Raw genomic sequence first — 23,878 nt, 5'->3', positions numbered from 1 at the left:
CAGATTACCTTCGCATTGGGTTATCCAGTTCCAATTCATGGGACAGTAAAATCCCAAAAAGTTTCCTCACACTGAATCACAGGGTGGCTACCATCCTAGGATTTGCAAATAAGACCTCTTTCCATCCTGTTTCTCCACTTTCGGAAGTTTAGAGAGCTAAAGCTGTAGCAGCCGCCCAGAACTTTGGGGCCACATCAACACTGATGCACTGGGGCTATCGGAAAACAGGTTCCTGAGGGCAACTATGAAATTACCCTAAAGCACCCCTTTGATGTTTAAGCAAGATCTAGGTATTTGGTACACTCTTTTTAGTGCACCTCGAATCTATATTATATTTCTTGCTAGTCTGGCCCACTCCTGAGCTGTCATACTATAGGAGGGGCCTACAAGATGTCCCAGATAGACTAAAAAGAGTGCCACCCTCTCATGATGCTTGGATCATGTAAAGCAGACCCTGTTCTCCATGGGTTTGTCAGAGTTCTGGCTAGACACATCCACCATCACAACCTCCTCTGCTAAAAGGTTGAAGTCCCTCTATTGGGAATAAGAAGAGATGATATTGATTAACCACCAAGGCCTGGGGCGTCTCACTGAATGTTTCTTAGGGTTTATGTTCTTTCCTGCCCCTGAAGCCTATATGGACGATATTGATCTTTCCTATACCAGAGCCCTTTATATCAGGATTAGGGTAGGCACTCTCCTACTAGCCTTCTTTACAGCTAAATAGAAAGGCGATCCGGTGCGTAGTAAATCTTGCCCAGCATGCAAGGGGCATGTGGAAACCGATGCCCATCAGTTGTGTTTTGGCCCCAATACTCCAAACAGCATAAGCGTTGGATTGCTCTTCCATGTAGTCTAGTAGGTGTTCGGCAGTTCAGGGTCACTTTCAGAATTTGTAGGGCCGACACCACTCCATGCATTGTTTTATCAATTGCTAAGTTCTTAGAGAATATTCAGCATAAAACCCTCTTGCCACTCCTGGTTAGGATCTTCTCCTCTCAGCTGCATCCAAAAGAACAGAGTTCGCTAGACACCAGTTACACCAAATCTAAGTTTAAGCAGTTTATCACTACCAACGTCACATGAAGTAACTTAGCCTCAGCGGATTTGCTTACTCTTAAATGTGACTTACTTTTGCTTGTGTGTATCTATCTCCTAAGTGACACTGAATTTATGAATTTTTTTAATTCTGCATATGACTATCTTCAGCAAATAATTTTATCATATGGTTTTATTGACTTTTATGGCACAGGTTATGTTCTTGTTCTTATGTATTTACAATTATATTTTAACAAACTGTTTTTTAATTAATATATTATTCACTGGTTTAATGTTTTGTATTATTGACCTGGGAATTGTATGGTCTATGACCGAAGTAAAGTATTCTAATTGAAAACAGCAACCAAATTTACTCAGTGGCATTATATACTTCTTTGTCCTAGTGGTCATTTATTTTAATGTAAAATGTAATACATTACAGCCACTTATCCACTGTTCTCATGCCTCTGCATCCTGCGTGTAACCTATCAAATCGATATTCAGTGTTACGCCATTTTAAGTCCATATGAATGCTACTGCTCAAACCCACAAATGCCCCAATATCATGTCCAGAATGGAGGTCTGATGAGTAGACATGAGAAAAAGCAGTCTATCTGTCATTGCTTTTGAGGCCACTGTAAGTGTTGATCAAACTGATAGTGCAACGTCACCTATGGCCTCATGGCTTAGTATCACGTGTTACACAGCTTAGGTCCAGTACAGGTGCCAACCATATCTAAAAGAGCTATCCTGTATGTGGGATATGTGTCAATATGTGTCTGCTCCTCACAGCAACAGTCACTCGATGTCCCATGGTCAATTCAGCCCACCCACCCCATTATACCCGTGCATAACGATGACAGATGTTTTGCAGCACTTGCACTGTTACTAATTAAGCACAGTGTAGTAATCAGGTCCACGCTGGTTGGTATTATTCAAGATGATTTATTCAGGTTAGTTACAGGATCAGTTGTACAGCAGTATTCAGCAGTGAATCCGATGAAATCCAGCCCCACCAGGAACAGCCAGCAAGGCGCTCAGCCCATCTCCAACTGTGTGTTTCACAGATCAACATTCCACATGACATCATCACCCAGTGTTCCACTGATGGAGAAGTAAATAGGGAGAAACACACTGTACCAAGATATAACATATCCTCCTTCCTTCCAAACGAATAACCAAACAAAGAAATAAAGAATCAGATAAAGAGCTCAGAAGAACCAAACTAAATAGAAGGATACAAGGGCGAACAGAGCGAAGGTAGAAAAAGAGAAAATAAGCAAAGTTCTTAAGGAAACAGAAAACAAGCAAAGGTCTTAAAGAAACAAATAACCTAACTTGTTTCCCATCCTCCTTTCTACAAATGAGAAAAAAAAACATCAATGAGTACTCCCTCTGCACTCCAACTGGCCAGGTGGGTGTGCGAGAGAGCAATCACATCAATAAGAACAACATGACAGAGAAGACGAAGAATGCGTAAGATTAATCATGCTTCCCTGTGATAGAATTAAAGATAACAAAACATTATTTTAACAGCACTGGGTGAAACAACAAAGAAAGATCTTAGGACCCAAAACAACAGAGAAAGATCTTAGCACCCAGTGAACATGGAGTTAAAGCGCAAGGCGACTTACATTAACAGTAACGTGATGCGCAGGGCGGCTTACACACAAAAGAGAAAAAAAAACATGAAGCGCAGGGCGGCTTATACTAACATGAAGCGCAGGGCGACTTATACACAACTATAACGTGAGGCGCAGGGCGGCTTACACACAAAACGCAAAACACATGAAGCGCAGGGCGGCTTATACATAGAGAACAAATGCAGCGCAGGGCGACTTAAACATAACAAAAGACATGAGACGCTGGGCGGATTACACATAGTCCAAACATGAGACGCAGGGCGATTTACACCCAGGACAAAAATAACATGCACATGATAGTGGGAAAAACCCCACAACACACCTCCGGAGAGGTCAAGAAACTGTGCCAAGTAACACGGGACACACGTCCGTGCGACGCACCTCAACTAGAGGTAAACTAATGTGCACACAAAAGTGGGACAAACCCCAAAACACACCTCACGGAGAGGTACATAGATTGTGCACGATTGTGCACTGTGTGGTAATTTAATAACCTACTGACACACCAAATGTGCACTGTGTGACAACTGCTCACATGTACCGCAAAAGCAACCTAACTGGTTCTGGAAATTGACACATCACACAATTAAAATGTCATCGAGCAGTTCTAGAAAACATCAAGTTAACTACAACACAAACTGTGTAAAAAAAACCACGACCTTATATGAAGTGAACAACTGTAAGCTGTAATAGACTAAACCCTCAAGATTGCATACAAAGACAGAATGGTAGAATATTGCACATGGACCTTCAAACTCACAATGTGAGAAAATGTCACTAGATGGCAGCGCAACTCGGAACATTGACAAATGAATAGATGAAAAGAAGATTTCACAATGTTTAGCAATACAACGCTGCACACAAGTAAGGAATGCCACCTCAAAAAAAAATGAGTCACTGCCAATATTTTATGCACATGAGGAACTTTGAAAAAAAAAAAAAAATATCTCATATAATTAAACAAATCCTTGCTGTCAAATGAAAGTCACCTGTGCTCGTAGCCTTCATGTTGTACTTCTGTGAAAAACCATGAGCAGGCACAAGAACAAAGAAAGCGTATTCTATGCTCCCACGACGACTCCGGTGACAAAAACATTGCAGTAACTTTATTTAAAACGTGGTTGGCAAAGATGGTTGGCAAAAATGACCCCCTATAATAGGAAATCATGTAAAGTTACTCCAAACTCCAACATGGCGGCACGTTTACTCACGCATTACCGGGTGGCTTCCAGCATGCAGATGCTCCCCAACAACTCTCCACGAAGACAACAACACGTCACAAGGGCTCCATGGGAGGCAGCATCAGAAAAGTAAGTGCGCACGCTAAAGAAATGCTCGCGTTTCAATTTCGAAATTCCACGAGACTGTTAAACCGTCCATGTCTCTGAAGAGACAAGCAAAAATTGTTTAACAATGCCCCTCACGAAAAATTCAAAAATAAAGTCAAAGCAAATCCCAACACGCATATGCAATGTCTCACCTCTTCTTGCCCCAGCTGAGACCCGGTGTGTGACCTGACCTTATTATACAAACAACCGCCAGCAATGAAAAGAGAAAAACGGTGTGGTTTTGGCAGTCCTTCACAGTTTGACGCTGTCAGGGCCCCTCACTTGAGATACAAACACTGGCAGTCGCTAGTGACTCTAACATGAGTTGAAAGTAAACCGTCTCTTATCATGTGCATTTTTCAGGTTACAACCATTCTTTGCGAAACTTGAAGGTAGTACTTTAAATTTTCCCCGATCTTGTCAGAAGCAGATAAAGTTCACATTTAGCACACAGCTCAGCAGAATAGTCAGGGAAACAGTAGAAACCAGTAGATAACTTTTTGTTCTCAGATTAAAGGTCCTTTACCGAAAGACTTGGCTTGGGTTGCAAGTGAACCAAACGCTGTAGGAACAGCAAACAGAGAATTGTGCTGCATATTTTTTTAAATCTCTTGAAGACACAAAACATGAAAAAAAAAAAAACTTTATAGAGAGTCAGGTTTACCCTCTCCTCAGGGCACATCATAGGCATACTCTCTCTTGAAGGCACAGCACAGGCTTACCCTGTCTTGAAAGCACAGCACTAAACGTTATATAAAGTCAGGCTTACCCTCTCATGAGGGCACAGCACCTGACACAGGCGTTGTAGAGTGTCAGGCATGGGCTGCACAGAACAGACGCTGTAGGTACAGCAAACAGAGACTGGTAGCAGACTTGAGCTGCAGTTGAGACTGGAACTGGCAATGTAGAGTTGAGGGCGACCGTTGTAATGGTCACTGGTGGGGCTGACGTGTTGCCAGTAGATAAGTAAATGCAGCTGTAGACAGAGGAGTTGCTTTATCTTCAGAGTAGGTACTCTTAATGTCCTCAGAGGTAGCAGAAGCAGGTTCTTAGTTTCAATTAGTCGCCAAAAATATGTAGTAATCAGGTCCACGCTGGTTGGTATTATTCAAGATGATTTATTCAGGTTAGTTACAGGATCAGTTGTACAGCAGTATTCAGCAGTGAATCAGATGAAATCCAGCCCCACCAGGAGCAGCCAGCAAGGCGCTCAGCCCATCTCCAACTGTGTGTTTCACAGATCAACATTCCACATGACATCATCACCCAGTGTTCCACTGATGGAGAAGTAAATAGGAAGAAACACACTGTACCAAGATATAACACACAGGGTTGCCATAAATTGGTATAGGCAAACTACAACAAAGAAGGACTATTGACTGAAAGACCTGGCTACATGCAGTGAGAGATCAGAGACGTATGGTGTTATAATTTTTTGAGGGTTTGTATTTTGTGGATTAATAATGATATTTATTATGCCTTTTCACATTTAATTCTGCATATATAGGCTGAATTAAAATGATTACAATTGAAACGAATTTTATATGATGTGTCGAAGTGTGTTTATGAATGTATTTTAGGTATGCCACGTTACAGATAAACGCCATCTTAGACAAGATGGATTCCATGTCTGTCACTCACTCCAATGTCTCCCCCTGCATACATCTCCTCCCCTGCGTACATCTTCGCACAGAGCATAGTCAAGCTGACGTGCACTGGTTTATTTCCGCTGTTGTGATTACAATGCTTTTGGTGAGCCTTTCCTGTTTCCCATGACTTGAAACATTATCAAGGTCCCTTCCGCCTCCTTCCGTTATAGATACTACCCATTAAGTCACTGAAAGTCTTGCTGTTTAAATGTTTCATAATAGAACATCTCTGATGGTTTTAGCATAAAGGCTGCTGGGCACATTTTCAGAAATGGGATGGTGCTTATGTGTTAAGGTAATGACATTTATTTTTCTTGTAATCTGATTTGCTGAAGAAATTATACTTTTGCTCAGTCCATGATTATTTCGCTGTTTGTCTAATTTGTTATGCAAGAAGAATTGTGTATAAGAATCCCTTGAATGGGGGGATGGGGAGGATGTGGGGTGTGTGCGCCTGAAGACTTTCCTATTCTACTGGGGTTGCTGTCCAACTTCCTTTTGAATTTGCTAAACATTTGGGGCTTAGAATAATGTTTGATTTTGCATACTCTAAAAAACTTTGTACTTGAGAGATTTTATGGCATTATCTCTGTACCACCTATTTTTTTTATTTTGCAATTAAATTATTTACCTTTTAATTGATCTAAACACAATTATTGAATGGGCTCCATTATTTATTTATAATATTTCAGTCTGCTAAGTGATGGCTAGGGAGTGCTTTAACACTCATTTTAATCTGTGCAAGAACAGGATGAGGTAACATTTTAGGGTGTTCAGATTTTGAGGTACAGTTTTGCTCCTACAATACCACACTGCAACCTCCCACATCTTATCGAGGCAAATTAAGCTACAGAATTGACAAGCCTCCTGATTCATGTGGCGGAGGACGTGCCCGACCCTTGGGTGGGGGGGGGGGGGGGGTCGGGAGGAGTGGACTCACCAAGACATACCCTTACCTATAACAATAGACTATTGACATTATGTATCATTGATCATATGTCATTTCCAGATTAATGTTGATGAGGATTGATAACTAACCATATGCTTGAAACTAATTTAATGCTCTTCTATGTGTTCTAAAGTGAGTAAAAACTCATAAAAGAAGATGTTGTCAGTGCGCCCCAACCCCACATTTCAGGTCTGTAATTGAAGAGATTGGTTTCTTAGAAGGAATTTTTGTTTATTGACTGCTGTGTATTAAAGTTCTTTGATGTCTTTTGGGTAAATCGAGGGATCTGGCGACTTCTCTTTGCCCCTCCTCGATTGTACTCTTCCTTCCAATCTGTAACAGATACTTCCCATCTTTAGGCCATTCCCCCAGTCCACACATTGACACATGATAAATATGTATTTTTGCGCAAAGATTTCCGCGCTCACAGGGGATACATAGGCACACAAGGTTGTCTTTCTACTGCACAGACCTTTACGAACGAGCCTTTGTGATTGTAAGGACACCATGTTGCATTCTTATGCTATCCTTACGCCTGTATGTCCATGTATTTGTGTATGTGGACCTCTATGTTAGGACACAAATTTAAACACTTTAAGTATAAAATATATCAGGTAAACATTACCTTGCAATAGTTTTGTTATTGTAAGTTCTTCATTGAGGGAATTCAATAACGATGAACAACAATTCTACACACATTCAGAAAACCCTCACTCTTATACATGCAGATAGTTTGCATGTTCTTGTTTTGTCTTACAATTTTTTCTTTTTATGTAATTGTACATGTGTAAAGCTCCACTTCGCTAGGTTTCTTGTTGGTAGTTATACTCATTGGACTTTTTGACGTAATTCCCTCATGACAGATGTAGAGTGTGCTGGCGCGGGAAAGATGGGTAAAATATGGCTTGTACTTGTCTTTCCTTCTCTCTTCCCCTACCTGAGGAGTTTCTCTGCCTATGTGGGAAAAGGAGGCTGACTGACCTGTCCCACCTATACACGTCAGTGCCCCTACAACGGGTCCTAACATTATACCAGCATCCCCAATATCATGGATAAAGTACGGGAGCTGAACACCCTGGAGTCGGTGCAAGGTCCTCAGTCTTGGATGGTCGCTTGCTAGGTATTAGAGGAACCCAGCTGAAAAGGGATTGGTGTAGCGAGATCACGAGGTCTAGGGTGCTAAGAAAGGGGTTTGAGAGAAGCCAGAAAAACAGACAGAGCAGGGAGGGCATTTTACAGCAGAGTTTGTCATTTGTGGATTTTAGTTATATTTTTGCAATTGCGGCGCTCTCAATAATCCATTAGGAATATAGAAATGAATGTGATTATTGGTTAATTAAACTAATGAGTGTATTGGGATCAGGAATACTGGAGTATAGGTACCATACATAATAAACTTCTCGTTTTCATCGAGCTTTACAACTGCGGAGCTTGCTAGTGCTAGTTATTAATTATTTATACTTAATGTGTACTGTATTTACTACTAACGTAGTTATTGGTTCCCTAGGGTTGTCTCAGTGAGCACTTTTGCATAACAGTGCATTCATAATCACAGTCTGCTCCACAAGCATGCATTATTAAGTAGGGAGAATAACTGCATCTCCGGTACCTCCGGCAGGACACTGAGCTGCTAATCACAGGTTGTTGCACACACCAACCTGTTGACTCTTACACTCAGCAGCAGACTCACAATGGACAGGAATCCGTGTGTAACAGTTAACTGTGTATAACGTTTTCTGTGATGATCCTCTTGATATAGTTTTGTCTTTTGCCTGGCTTCAAATTTAAAAATAAGCCACAGGGCCTGCCAAAAACTTACTTAAGGTAAAAGTGTTACTTTCTGCAACAACAAAAATAAAAATATAGAAGAGTCCCCTCCTCCCCAGCTCCATGGTATGCAAGAAAGTTTATAAAATTTAAAATTTCAACCTGTTCCCTGCTTCATGCCCAGTATGTCACCCTACTTACCAAGGAGGACAGCCTTGACTTTGAACACGGTGCCAGCTTCCCAGAATTTTACCTGAAGGTCTTACAGGCTTTCAAGGACTGGAGCGACAACCATAAACCCGCCCGGCCTTTGTGATGATTGTCTGCAGGAAGCAGACAGAAAGAAAGGTACGTGTGCGGGGTCTTCCTCCTATTATTGCCCAGGGAAGGGGGGGGGGGGCAATCCGATTGGCAGGCTGAGGTTAGGTTGTTATAAAGTTTCATTGTTGTTAGCTGGTTCACGTGGTGCCTGGTGGGGTATCTCATTTAATAAGTACTGACACTAGAAAAGTGTGGTTGGAGTAATGCAGGTTACCGGTAATTGGGACATTATATACAAACATAAATTCTTGTAAATTGGAGGACTTTATGCACCATCCAGTAGTTCTCAAATATGTTCTTTGAATGGAACACTGCATTTCTCGTTTATGTGTCCCTGTAGGGGTTTACACAATTCTCTCATTAGGGAATTTGCCTTAAACATACATTTCATAACTTATTGGATCAACTGTAGGACCTGCCAGCCCTCCAGAGATTGTGACATGAAACCCCTTTTATTTTGCTTTTAGTGAGAACAGATTTTATTTTACTTAAAATATTTCATTAAATGGATCCTCGCATTTAATTCAGTTAAAGCCCTGGCATTTGGTCATCCCTGCGCCAGACAATTTGCCAATGTGTGCCGTAAACTTATGGAAACGTAGCTGGAACATTTAAATGACAATTGTGTCATGTGGCCTTGGTATGCTTATTTGCCATAAGCGAATATAGGGCGGATATACGTACATTTTTCTGGTAGTAAAGGGATTAGCTACCCTTTAAAGAAATACGGAAATTATTCACACCCTTGTTCATTCTTTTCGATTGCCACTGGTCTGAATAAATCTGAGGCCGATGGGAGTTTGAAAGACACTCAGGCCTATTCTGAGTTGTAGGGAAAATCCCCGTCCCTGTGAAAACAGGAGATTGTATAGAGAGTAGAAAATCCCAAGTTGTACAAGTATTAGTATAACCACAATTCCTCTGACAGATTTTGCCACCACAAATCATGCAAAGAAACACGGATGGAAAAAAAAAAAGTAAAAGTTGTAGAATTTGGAGCAATGAGTACGCATTCCTCTTGTTATACCCCATTCCTACAAGGAAATCTTGGAAGAGGAAGTATAAACTGCACCCGGTAATTACCCATCCGGGCTAATGTGTTTTCTTGGGGTGGTATGTACCCTTCACTGTTCTATACATCTTGTAATCAGGACCTCTGTCGAAGAAATTACTTTCATGTAGCAATAGCAGTCCTTAATTTGTGCTGGTGGTTTGCCGGTTCTCGGCACTGTCACTTAATTCTCAATACCAGCACTTATGACAGTCCACCACATGACAGCGCTGTTTGTCTAATTTTGAGATGAGCACAACAGAGTTTATTATGCAATATGCATTAAAACGTCAAGAATACTTGCTGGGCAGGCTAATATATATTTGAGTGGACTGGAATAGTCTGAATTGTGGGTAGTGAAAGCTTCAGTGGCCTTCTGAATAGGGCCCTGTCACTTAAAAAAAAAGTGAAGCACTGAACAACAGTATTAGCATATGCAGCCGGAAGAGGTTGTGTATTATGGAATTTCCCAGTCTTAGCCCTTACTATTTGGTATTCCTAGTTTTTTGGTTTCAAATGCCAAGTCAGGGAATTGTTCACTGGGATTGCATTGAGATGCTCAATTACAACAGTTCAACTCCAAAATATTTAAGGACTGGGGTTACACTAGTAAATCAGTTTCATGTATTGGTCTCTAGATGGTATTTGAGTAGCACGCTCGCATGTACGCAACACCTCTGGGCATTTGTAGGCAAGAACTTCAGAGAACAAGTGCTTCACAGCATGATGTTTAATTCAACTCATATAATGACTTTATTGCGCATCAAAATTTAATTGCCTCTTGGCAGCTGCATGACAGGTATGGTTTTAATCTAAATGACTTTCTTTTTATGAGCATCAGAAGGATGAAAGGCTGAGCGAGCTCTGTCAAGTTTGATTCTTTGTCCTTCAGATCTTTGAGCTGGTGATCATTCAATCGGAATACGCAACAGACGTAAATAAGTCTGCATATTTTCACGAGCCAGAAGTATATGTCCCTCGTGCCTCTCTTGCTGTGTTTTTTCCTGATTGGCAATAAAGTCTCTCCCACTGATATTAATGTGAGCTACAGAGCACATGAACACAAACAGTGAACGGCCATAAAATGAACCTGTCCTCTATTATTAACCCAAAATGACAGCGCCACCGACGGGAGAGGGATAACATTCAATTTATTTCAAATTTGCAGTAAGCATGGTCTAAAAATTATTCATGCAACTGAAGGCCAGGCTGAGAGATGTGCCGACGTCTTCACATTTCTGCCAGCTGCGACACACCACGCGGCAATCTCGCAAGTTCCCCTGCACGAAGAGACCCGGACTAAATAACGCGGTAGGTAGGCGGGGCTACACATAATTGTGGGCCTTCTGCTGTCATCGCAGCATATGCTTCGTGCTTCTGCTAACATTTAAAATGACCACTTGGAAGAGAAAGAAATGCACACCTCTTACCATGGGCATTCTTACCGAGAATAGGATATACCGATGCCAGGCTGATTGGCTTTGAGTCCCGGCATTGGTTTCATGCTTGCAATGACGACGAGGTGCGTCAGAATTTGAAAGCGAAAAATGCAAAGGGATGAAAGCAACTCGGTTTCAAGTCGCCACTGGTAATTTTGGTTCTTTCTGAGACTTTCTGTTTGCGCGGTATTGCAATGCGTGACGTCATGCATACCTCTTTCCCTGAGAAGGTCTGTTCATAGTGTGCACTTTGTGTAAGGACGGAGTGCCGTGTGTGGTTTTCTGCACAGCCACTTTGCCTGCTTGGTGGTACAACTAAGTAGAATGAAAGTGTGCGGCATCTTGCATGGTCTCTTTCGATGTGTGTCTTGGAAAGTGTGTAGGGGAGCAAGTGCGTGTGTGGTGCCCCAAATGCCCCATCCACTGAGTTGTTATTTTTACACTGTGTAAGGTGTGATGTTTGTTGAATCCTGAATGTCATCTTTCACGGTGGTGGTTATGGGTATACGTAATACTTGAGCGAAGGAAATATGCCTCATGGTTCATGTGTATGTTTGTTATGCTAAATTCTTTCATAATATGGAACATTTTTCTGCACTTTGAGCTTGGTATGTTTTTGACCCCTGAAAGGCGTTTGAGCCTGAAATGCATGGGTAAACATTTTGGATGGCTGCCCAGGATATAATGTGAATTCTTACGTGATGCAGAAAATAGCCTGGATGGGCATTTCTTTAGCTTTAGAAGTTTGGAATCATGAGTCTCTGTGCGAACTTAAAAACTATTGAAGAATATTGGTATAAACATGGATTACTATGGATTACATTTAAAAAAAACTTGGATTCTTGGTGTTTAATGCTTGTATGGCTTTGACACGAGTCTGGAGTGTGATGACCCCCCAACCAGTTATGGTAATGCTATTTCCGTGATACTGGGACAAGGTACAAGACAAGTCAGCATGCTAAAATCTTGCATTGAGCAGTTCTAAAAAAAAGTTGACCAAGAGTAAAATAAGAAGTGCATTCTATCACTATAGTTTGGCATTTGCAATTTGCTGACCTCTTTGATCGTTTGCACCCTGACGTGAAAAATAAAGAAGAAATTAAACAACATCTTGGAGTGATGGAGCTCGGGCCCACTCAAACATTTATCTCCAGATCCACAACCTTTATAGCCGAATGAAAGGTACAGGGAGAAAACAATCACTTGTTATAGTCTTGATACAGTGTAACCAATGCGGCCACACAATAGCCCACTTGACAATCTAATTTTAGTTGGGTTTAATTATTAAATTTAGAAACAAATCAATATACACCGATATCACCATGATCATATAGAAATACAGAAAGTTCAAGATAAGTCCAAAACTCCTGAAGAGATTTACCCTATATAAAACAAAGCAGACAACTAACTCTGTAATGCCAATACAGATGATCAAGAAAAATAATTGATTATTACATTTCACCAGATGATTTTCCAAAGTAAGCTGGTCCATGCTATCTCTCCCTCCACTACCTTAAAAGGAGCAACACGAAGCTAAGAAGCATTTGGTAAAGGTGGAATCAGAAAGGTGTCCTCTCTCGGAGTCTTCATGAGAAGGCACTCCAACCATGGGACAAGTAGCAGAAAGCCACACTAGCAGGAGCATAGATTTGCTCTCTGTGAAATCCTAAAATGACGCCCCTGTCCCTCACAATGTTCATCATAACTTATCAGTTGCATACAGGGTAGATAATCCCACGTGACCCTTGCTAGTGAATTACCATGGCCCTGACAGAACTGGATACTTCCACCACCTTTCTCACATCGTTAAGTTGGAACTTTGTTCGTCCTTGGCAATTCCTCTCCTCTCCCAGGAGAACTCGCCTCCTTGCTCATTATCACACTTCTCCTTGCCAACTTCGTTTTTTCAAACCCTGTCTGGAAGTCACTCTCGTTGTCATTAGTAGCAAGATACGTCCACTCAGGAGAAGAGTACCTCCAACAAGGCACCCTCGATCTTTTGGATCTTCTGAGATTTGATCCTTCACTTTCACTTCCACTCAGCTCTGATTCACCAGATGCCTCCAGTATGGGTGCAAGAGCTCTTTCAGAGGATAACTTCAACACTTCAACCTTCTCCTCTCTTTATTCTTTGGCCAGCTTCTTCCAACACCACTCATGATCCCACACCATTAATTCCTTCTTTGATGTCAGAATCTGTCTTGTTCACCAGCACAGCATCAGGTTCTTCGAGTTCAGAATTGGCTTCAGATTCGTCGAGACCCCCACTTGGCTGACCGCTTCTAATGGCCTATCGACCACTGCTGGCATCTCTTTTGGGAGAGGTCCTGTTTCTTGCTCAAGGAGACACAGCACTCTACCAGTGTGGGATGCATGCACTTCATAGCAGTCGTAGTGACCAAGATCACCTGGTATGGACCACACCAACGAGGCTCAAAACAGTTCTTCCTCACATGTTTCTTCACCACGACCCAGTCACCGGGTCGAAGTTCGTGGCACTGCTCCTGATGTGGCAGTGCTGTTTCTGCTTCAACCTGGTGAGACACAGAACGATACATTTCAGCCAGTCTTTTACAGTAATCAAGCCAAATAGTCTGTGATGTTTACAAGCATATTTGCAGCCACAGCAGGCACTCGCATAGCCCTCCCCTGGTTATTTCCTGAGGCGTCAGTCCTGTTCTTCGATATGGGACACTGCAAAGACTCATCAGCAACAAAGCAAAGCATCAGTCCATTTCAGAGATGTTGAAGCACACACGTGTCTGGATTTTAAAGTTCCGTTGACTTGTTCTACGATATCTGAAGCTTCTGGACGATAACTGGAAAGTAATTTCTGCTCCACTTATAACAGTGCTCATAGCATTGTCTGGACCTCATTATTAAAATGAGCTCCACGGTCTGACTCTAAAGAGGTTGGAAATCAGAATCTTGGAATGAGTTCCCTAAATAACAACTTAGCTACAGTGAGACTATCGCATCTCCTAGTTGGGTAGGCTTCCATCCAACTTGAAAAAATGCATACCACTTACTAAAATGTACCTGAATCCATTGCACATTGGCATCTCAACAAAATCCAGCTGCTTTCTGTTGAAAGGACCTGCAGATTTCCCTTTGTGACTCAGTGTAACAGCAGTTCGCTTTCCCACATTCATTTGCTGACAAATCACACATAGGTGACACAATGCCTCAGCCATCGCTCGAACTTCAGGTTAAACCAAGTCTGCCTAAACAACCTCACCATGGCATCCCTTCCTACATTCATTGACCCATGAAAGTACCTTGTCATTGGTGAGAACAAACTATTAGGCTCTCCCATCTTTTGAAACCCAAATGTCATCATCTCGTTTCACACACCTTGCTGTTCCTCTTCAGTAACTTCCTCCTGCAACTTCTTCACTTCCTCCCATGTTTTAATTGTCATCAAAAGGCTGAAATTGGTTTCATCTGTACCCTCATTTGTGTATTCACCATTGAAAGTGCAAACGTTTAGTGCACTGTAATGTGCAATTTTGTAGACATAGCAATTACCAGTTGCCACAAAATCATTTCCTTTACAATGAGCACAGCACTTAATGACAGCAGCTTGTGCTCGCATCTGCATGGCATTCTCCATTGCGTATCGGGGACCCTGAAAAGGTCATAAATCCCCACTGAGACCATAACTGTCTGAAATGGTGAACCACACCAAACCCATACTGACTATCAGTGAATATTGTCACTTTTGGCTGGTCTGAAACGCACAAAGCTCTGGTAATCAATTCTGCCACCTGTGCGGAGAATAGTCCTTAAAGCCAGGCAGCTTCCACCACTCCCGTAACAGTACTGACAGCATAAGCAGCCCTCAGAGTGTAATCAGATTCAGCCAATGGTTTGCCAGAAATGTCAGGACGTGGCTTGGTTCATATTTCAGAAACATCGAGACAGTCATGCTCTTCTTCGATATCATCCACATCACAATTAGGAAAAGGAAGCAACGTAGCAGGCTTTAGGACCGAACATCTTTTCAGGGTAATGTTCTCAGCTGCCAAAATTGCTTGTTGTCTGTTCATACCACGGGAGCCTACTATCGGTTAGGTGCTGAGTACGAGTTCGCGCCAACAATAGCTCAACAGGGTGTGGTATGTAGACAGTCAAAGGGTGACCCATTACAATGGTTTCGCATCTCTCTATGCTGACACCTGTTGCAGCTGCAGATTTGAAACTTCTGGGCAATGCTGATGCTACTGGATCCAGACTAGCCAGAAAAAAGGCAACTGGTCTACGGGCACTTCCAGGATTCTGTGTCAATATTGAGAGAGCACTACTTTCTTGTTCACTACAAAAAAAGCAAAAACACCTTGCTGTAATCTGACATTCCTAATGCAGGAGCACAACAGAGGCTTTCTCTCAGCTCTAGCAATGCGTTCAAACAATCATTGTCCCAGAGTACTGGATTGGACGCATCGTTGTGTGTCGACCTCTGATGAGACTTGGCCTTTAGGTAAAAGTTGGGTATCCACTGGTGACAATAGCTCATTATTCCCAGAAACATCCTGAATTCTTTCTGTGTGCAAGGCGGATTCATTTGCATGATCAATGAGATTCTTTCTTGTGACACCTTTCTCACACCTTTCACAATGTGATGTCATAAGTAGAGGACTTCAGTCTTACCATGCTGTAACTTGCTTGGGGACACTTTATATTCATTCTCAGCAAAATGGTTCAGTAGGGCAATTGTATCAGTTTTATCGGCATCTTGAGTGTTCGATGCAACCAGAAGGTCATTGATGTACTGGACCAGGGCATGACCAGAGACTCCAGATTCTTCTTCACGATCTGGTTGAAAATGGAAGGGCTCTCCATATACCCTTGAGGGACATTGCACCATGTTGCAAACACTGTTCACCAGCTGGAAAGTGAGCACAAATTGGCTTTCCTCATGGAGGGAACATAGCTGCCATGGTTGCAGATTGCTTATCTGTGACATTTTAATAATTTCAGTGTAATTATGAGTGACATGGCTGACACTTTCTCGCAAGCAAAATCAAGCAATGAAGATGAGGGAAACATATATAATTAACAGAAATTACACCCATTTGAGCAGTGAGATACTCTAAGATGATATTAAAGCTACTGCAAAGCACCAAGACGGAAGGGCACTAACTTAGTGCCCTTATATAGGGGTGCTGCCTGGAGGCCATTTGTCGCTGCAGCCAGGCCCAAGTTTCAAGATTTTTGAGGGAAGCAGAGGGGTATCTGAAAGCTTCATACACATAGCTGGCAAGTTTTCAGATTGTGTGACATTTCCATGTTTCACTGCACTTATGAGTGACACTCAACTGCCAGATGTGACACTTGGTGTGACATTTTCCTGTGAGTAAAACCAAGTAATGAACTGCATGGAAAGAGCTAAATATTAGAAATGACACCCTTTGGCTCAATGAAAAGCCCTGAAATATCTTGAAACTGCTTTGAACCCCCTAAAATGGAAGAATAAAATACTGACACAAAACTGTTAGTGTATCAAGAAGATATGAAAGTAAAGCAATCATCATAAAACGTCTCACACCCCCATGCCATTGCAATTTACTGCACCCTAATACAGTTAAGCACCTGCTGCAGAGATCAAATAAACACAGGGCAGATATTTTGATGTTCCAAACAGTAGAACAATAAGCAAAATCACAACTGGTAAATATGTTTACCCTTTATCTGTACATACTTCATAGAGCAAATATAAATAGAAAGCACTTATAAATGTGCACTCGAGCTGACCCATTTACTAATATTTAAAGTAAACAAATACAGAAATTGCACGTTATAAATTAACTAATGCAATTTTGGCTCCAGTTCAGTTTAGTATCAGTCACCTCCAGGCCTTGGCACACTCTTGACAACAACTAAAGACCAGTAATTTTCTCTTGGAAAGGTGTCATACACAGGCAGAATGCCTGACTCACCCCAGTGCAGCCATTCCACCGGTGCCAGGTGTCATACACAGGCACAATGCATGACCTACCCCAGTGCAGCCATTCCACAGATGCCTGTGTCTCAATTTAGCTGAGTGTCAGCGCTTTACCAGACCTAGCTTTATTTACACAGCCTTGAGCTGTGACGTGTCTCAGGGCTTCAGCTGGGGAGGAGGGTGACGGGCTGCAGCTGCTGTTTAAAGCTGTCTCAGAGCACACCGCGAGTCACTCAAGTGTCTCGCTCTGGCTGGCGGAAGCTTTCTGTGATTAGAGGACACCCTGCATGTGACTGTTGTTTTCTGGCAGGCCTGCCTTGAACCGCAGCGATGCCTACCAGGGGGCAGGCAGGATGGAAAAATTAAAAACATCCTTCAGGGTGCCTATCACATGCATCTACAACCCTGTAAATGCTTGTTTACGTTCGCAATGAATTGCCAATTAGGCTCCACATGGACATAAGGATCTCAGCCTCACACTCTATCTGGGGCGGGGGCAAAAGAAGGAAACAAAAGTTTAATTTGCCCCCTCTCATTCATTGGCCACCATGATCCATTCACAACACAAACTGATGGTAATGCAGGGTTGGCGCCAGTTGCCGGAAAACCAGCAAGGCAAGGCGCCGCCCCCAATTCATTCAGTGCATGCACACTACCGGCTGTTTTGATCACATCGGATGAGGTTCTGTTGCAAGTTGTTCTCTGAGACAGCCACGTCAAGTGAAGCTGCACCGCAGCCGGGCTGAAAGTGAGACTGTACATTGAATGTAGCCAGGCGCAGGACCAAGGCACGATGCCAACTCTGTTTATTAACGATAATAGTTTGCAATGCTTGAGCAGGCCGCTGTGATGCACTCTGCCAGCAGCGCACCAGGCTCATGAGGATCATTTACCTACTGGAGCACGGCTCCTACTACCGCATCGGATTGTGCCCCGCAGTGCTAATGGTCAGCCAACCCCCAACCTGGTAGGAGCAGCACGCACACCACGGTGCACTGCCTCTGAAGCTTTAATTAGTTTTGGTCGGCAGAGCAGTGCTACGTGGCTTGACAGAAAAGGCAGGTGCTATGCCTGATATGCGTGACTTTGCATTTAGTGCAGCGATGCGGACCACCAGACTGAAAGGCGTTAGTCTAACGCCTGATGCGTGGTACTTGGCAGGGCTGAGTGGAATGGAAAAGAAGGCTTGTCAAAGATCAATACCATTGAATCATTCAGCCTCACATGGAATCTGAAAATATCTCAGATGGATTCTGTACCATGGGACAAGGGACCGCTATGTTATATATTTTCCTGAGATCCTGTACTATGCGATACATACTGCTCGGCTTCTGCAAGCCCATAATAGGTGAGTTACATGGACTCCCCAGGATATCTTTCAAAATGCCTTGCTTAATCATAGTCTCAATTACAGGTGTAATCCAGCAACTGTCTCGGGCTTCAGGTTATACTGTGGTGTTCTCGGGTATTCGGCATTTGTCTTAACTTGCATACAAACTGTCTCAACCCCTTGTATGAGTCCAATGTCTTTTCCAGAAAAATCCCAAATTAGATCTCTCACTGTATCTATAAGCTCTAACGGTAAGTCTCACACTGTCAACATGGGGACCAGTGAGACGTATAAGTTCTGGTTTTCCAGTTTGAAGGCAATATCCTCATCAATCAATCAGGGATTTATATACTCACCCATGAGTGTCTCAAGGTGCTGAGGGTGTGGGTGGGGTGCGGGCAGATCTGTGGTCATTTGAAGAGCCAGGTCGTGAGGTCCTTTCTGAATAGGTGCAGTGTCGGGCTTCTTCTGATGCTGAGGGGGAGTTTGTTCCAGGTCTTGGCCACAATGTAGGAGAAAGATCTGCCACCCTTTTTGGCCCTGTGGATGCGGGGGATCGTGGCTAGGGCTAGGTCGGTAGAGCGAAGGTTTCTCTTGGGTGCATGGAAGGAGATTCTTTCATTGAGGTATTGGGGTCAAGTGTTATGGAGGGCTTTGTAGGGATGTGTGAGCAGTTTAAAAGTTATTCTTTTTTTGACGGGGAGCAAGTGGAGGTCGGGGAGTTGCTGGGTGATGTAGTCATGTCGTGGGATGCTGAGGACGAGTCTGGCTGCGGCACTCTGGACGGTCTTGAGTTTACAAAGCAGTGTTTTGTTGATTCTAGCAGAGGGAGTTTCCGTAGTCAAGTCTGCTGGTGATGAGTGGGTGACCCCTGGAGTCAGGGGGGATCCATATGAAGGTCTTGCGGAGTATGCAGGGGGTGTTGAAGCATGTGGAGGACACGGCGTTGATCTGGCGGTTCATGGTGAGTGAGGAGTCAAGTATGATGCCGAGGTTGCAGGCGTGGTCCGTTGGGGTGGGTGGGTTTCCGAGGGCGGGGGGCCACCAGGTGTTGTCCCTTGCAGAGGGGATGGACCGGAGAATGAGGACTTCCGTTTTCTCCGAGTTGATCTTCATTCAGCTGCTGCTCATCCAGGATGCAACGTCCTTCATTCCTTCTTGGAAACTGTGTCTGGTGATATTGAGTTCCTTGGAGAGGGAGAGAATGAGATGGGTGTCGCCGTAAGATACTATGTTGAGTATGTGTTTTCTGACGATGGTTGCAAGGGGGGCCATGTAGACTTTGAAGAGCGTGGGATGAGGGAGAATCCTTAGGGTACTCCGCATCTGATCTCTGTGGGTTCGGAGAGGAAGGGCGGGAGTCTTATTTTTTGTGTTCTGTCTGTGAGAAAATATTGGATCCAGTCTAAGGCAGTTCCCTGGCTACCGGCGTTGTAGAGTCTGGTGGCTAGTGTGCGGTGGCAGACGTGTTGAAGGCTGCTGAGAGGTCTAGTAGGATGAGGGCTGCAGTGTGGCCTTGATTGAGGAGGGTGCGGATGTTGTCAGTGGCGGCTACGAGGGTGGTCTTGGTGCTGTGGTTGCTGCGGAATCCGGATTGAGAGGAGTCTAGGATGTTGTTGGTTTCTATGCAGTGCGTTAGCTGGGTGTTGACAATTTTCTCAATGACTTTGGTGGCGAAGGGGAGAAGAGAGATGGGCCTGTAGTTCTTGAGGTCAGTTGGGTCCGCAGATGGCTTCTTGAGAAGGGGTTTGACTTCGGCGTGATTCCAGTCGGGGAAAGTGGCTGTTTCTAGGGCACAGTTGCTTGTCTGTCGTAGTTCGGGTGCGATGGCTGTGGCCGCCCTGTGGAAGATGTGCGGCAGGCAGGGGTCAGTGGGTGCTCCGGTGGGGATGCTTTTCATATTCTTTGCAGTGTCATCTGGTGAGGAGTGTCCGCTGGGTGGTGTTGCTGGTGGAGGGTGTAGGGTCGGTGTCAGGGTCTTGGTCATCGAAGTTGTCATAGAGCATCCTGATTTTGTGGTGGAAGAAGGAGCTGAGTTTGTTGCAGAGGTGTTAGGAGGGAGGCACGTCGGTAGTTTTTCTGTGGGGTCTGGTGAATTCTTGTATGATGGTGAGGAGTTCCTCAGAGTTGTGGGAGTTGGAGAGGATTCTGTCCTGAATGGCAGCCTTGTAGGCGGAGCATGTTTCTGGCGTTTCGCTGTTTCTCCATGCTTTTTCCACCCGTCGGCGCGAGCGCTTGGATTCTCGGAAGTCCGTGGTGAACTAGGTGGCTTTTGTGTTGTGTCGTCTTCCAGAGTTCTGAAGGGGGGCGAGAGTGTTGGTGCTGTTGGCGATCCATTGGTGAAGGTCATTTGCTGTGCTGCTGTGTTGTGGTCTGTCATGGCAGGGTGAGGAGGGCGGTGGTGAGGTGTTCCTCTGTGATTTTTCTCCAGTTTCTGCATAGGAGGCATGGCATGAGCTTTTGTGCGGTGGGTTTCGAGAAGGAGAAATAGACACAGTGGTGGTCCGTCCAGAGAGGTTGAGTGGTGTGACTGAAGCAAACGTTGTTTCCTCTGGGGAAGATGGGGTCAAGAATGTGTCCTGCCATGTGGGAGACGAGTTGCTTCAGTTCAATGTTGGTGAGATTCTTAAGGAGGGTGGTGGTGTTGGGGTCGCTGAGGTTGTCTAGTTTGAAGTTCAGGTCTCTGAGCAGTATGCAGTCTGTGGAGGCGAGGGCTTGGGCAGCAATGTTGTCTGCGATGGCGTTGGTGAACGGGAAGCGAGGTCCGGGTGGTCTGGAGGCGAGTGTTCCACAGAGTATCGTTCTGGGGCTGGGCTTAATACAGAAGTGGATGTGTTCCATGGGGAGCGAGGCGTCGTCTGAGTTGGAGGTTCTCAGTCGGAGAGGGCTTTTGTGAATGATGATGAGGCTTCCTCCGTGGCAGTTGGGGTGGTCTTTACTCAGGATCTTGTATCCTTCGGGGATGGCGTTTGTGATGTCAGGTGTGGAGCTGGAATTGGTTCAGGTCTCTGTGAGGAAGGTGACGTCGGGCCAGTGAGTGTTGAGGAGGTCCCAAACTTCTACTGAGTGTCTGTGTAGGGAGCGCACATTGAGGAGAATGCAGCTCAGGGGTTTGTGTGTGCTGGAGCTTGGTGGGATAGGGGTGGCTGTCTGGGTCCGGAGGTGGATAAAGGTGTGGCGGCAGTGTCGGCAGGAGAACGGGCCTTTGGAGTAGCTTGGCGTAGAGAGCTAGTAGTGGTTGCATCCAGGGTTGCGATTGTTGAAAGTGCTGGGGTCGTTGCGGTGGGGGGTCGGGGGACCAGTGTCCCTGGTGCTGGTCGCTGTCAAAGACAGTAAAACAGAAAAAGTCAGAATAAACAGAAAAAGACAGAAAAAGGTTGACAACCACATAGCGGACCAGCAAAAGAGCAGGCTTTTCCACTGGACCACCAAGGATGAGGCGCAGTCAGGAGCCTGCTGGTGGAGGAGGGCCTCAAACACCTATCTGGGACCAGAAGGTGTGGGGCAGTGCCTTAACAATGGAGGTGCGCTAGGGAAGAGCAGTTACCCTGACCAGGAGGTCAGAGGTCTTGCTCGCGTTGTTGCGCAGCGGCCGCCATTAAGTAGGGGTCGGGAGAGCAGTTGGGAGGTGGTGATGGGAGTGGGAACACGCTGGGGGAAGGGGCCACAGGGTCAGCAGCGGCAGAAAGAAAGGCAAAAGGCAAGAAAAACAGGCAATAATAAAGGCAAAAAAGGCAGATTAAAAAGGCAAAGACAGAATAAACAGAAAAAGGCTGACAACCACATAGCGGACCAGCAGAAGAGCAGGCTCTTCCACTGGACCTCCAGGGATGAAGCACAGGCAGGAACCTGCAGGTGGAGGAGGGCCTCGAAAACCTACTGGGGACTGGGGACCAGAAGTTGCTGGGGGCAGGACCTTGTCAACAGAGCCGCGCGAGGGAGAACAGTTACCCTGACCAGGAGTTTGTCCACAGCTCAATACCCTTCGGTGTGCAATAGATGATCTAATTTAACTTGCACTGCAAACGCGTCCTAACACACACAGGACTAGAATCGCACACCACAAATTTATGATTATCTTCAAATGTCCCTATCTTCACAGGCACTTCTTCAGTAAGGGGGTTTGACAATCGTTTATTTGCAACTCCTACACCTTAGATTGTTTTTCCCTAGAGGGGTGGGTTTGGAACCTCTGCTGTTCTCACAGTAGAGCTGGTAGCACTAGTGTCAATCAGGAAAGTTACATTGTGGCCATTTACATCAGCATCAATGCATGGTCCACTCTGGTCTTACTTTAAAACTGCACCAAGTATACAGTCTTCCTCCCCCGCAGGCAGTGTCATAAGGACTGATCGGTGCTGTACTCATTAGATGCATCAGATAAGGGAAACTGTTGGTACGGGTGAGCATGTTGGACATTCTCTGATTTACATTCATGTCTGTATTCTGATTAAATTAGGCATCAGGGCTGTGGCTCTTGCATAATTGGACCTAGGGAACCAGCGGAATTTTGGAATCTCGATCAGGGCACAGTCTGGGATTGCAGAACATTACCCTGAGGTTGACTGAACCCTCAATTCTCTTCCTGATTTGCAGGATTAAAGCAACATTCACGCTGCCAGTGCCCCAGCTTGTTACAAAAGTGACATGGATTTGATTTCTTTAAAGTGGCAACATTAACTCCAGTTTGGGGATTTTTGCAACACCTTCCTTGTCCCTGAAATCCTCCACCTTGTTGCATCGGACTTCCAGACTGATAGACTCTTTTCATAAGGGCAGTATTTTGTACATAAGGCTGTCCCTGACCCCTTTGAGCATCCTTCATCTGTGCTGCCATCAACTTCTCCTTTAAATTTTGTGCTTCATCTCAATTTCGTCACAACAATATTTTGCGCAATGCAGAATTTCATCTACAAACGTATTCTGCCAACAGATCAAATGTTGTATCATACTAATTTCAGGTCTCAACCTAGTCACAAATCGGGACACAAATTGTCCCATACACTTGGGTTCTAAGGTGTCCACCCTACTATCCTGTTTGAAAGCCAGCAACAACCTTCCTTAAAATGCATGAATTATCTCCTTGAGTCGTCCTATCAATCTTTACCCACTTTATCTTTCAACCAAGTAATCATCTGCTCAAATTTCCTCATCCCTATAGGTGACAGACCATGTGTTAATGGATCTCTCTCAGGTTCACCTTCGGGCCATTCTATAGCTATTTTTTTATGCTGACCACAGATCACTGGGGACTACAATTTTGAACAACGTATTCAGATCGATCCACAACACTTTTGAAATCTTCACAAATCGATCAACCTATGTGTACCACTCTAGAGGCTTTTCTCTCAGCCTCATGAAATCATTGGTAAAAGCAGCGAGATCACCTCTACTCCAAGGTACATGCACATAACCTCCA

At 44.3% G+C, this 23,878-nt stretch overlaps 2 protein-coding genes across 2 annotated transcripts in view; one reads left to right on the top strand and one right to left on the bottom strand.

Annotated features, from left to right (window-relative positions):
• LOC146857069 (uncharacterized) overlaps nt 1-3,745 on the bottom strand; it is a 213,315-nt gene extending 209,570 nt beyond the window's left edge. Inside the window, exon 1 of the mRNA XM_085647018.1 lies at nt 3,671-3,745. The gene's annotated coding sequence lies outside the window, so the exon portion shown is untranslated. The remainder of the gene's footprint in view (nt 1-3,670) is intronic.
• The window catches only part of LOC146857068 (uncharacterized), an 82,731-nt gene continuing 62,597 nt past the window's right edge, over nt 3,745-23,878 (top strand). The window contains exons 1-3 of the mRNA XM_085647016.1: nt 3,745-3,764; nt 3,812-3,818; nt 3,856-3,991. Coding sequence (XP_085503142.1) covers nt 3,745-3,764; nt 3,812-3,818; nt 3,856-3,991 — 163 coding nt within the window. The remainder of the gene's footprint in view (nt 3,765-3,811; nt 3,819-3,855; nt 3,992-23,878) is intronic.

Source organism: Triturus cristatus, chromosome 3_2 (genome assembly GCF_964204655.1).
Source record: "Triturus cristatus chromosome 3_2, aTriCri1.1, whole genome shotgun sequence".
NCBI lineage: Eukaryota > Metazoa > Chordata > Amphibia > Caudata > Salamandridae > Triturus > Triturus cristatus.
Note: the sequence above shows the minus strand (reverse complement) of the source record. Positions and strands in the feature narration are given on the sequence as shown.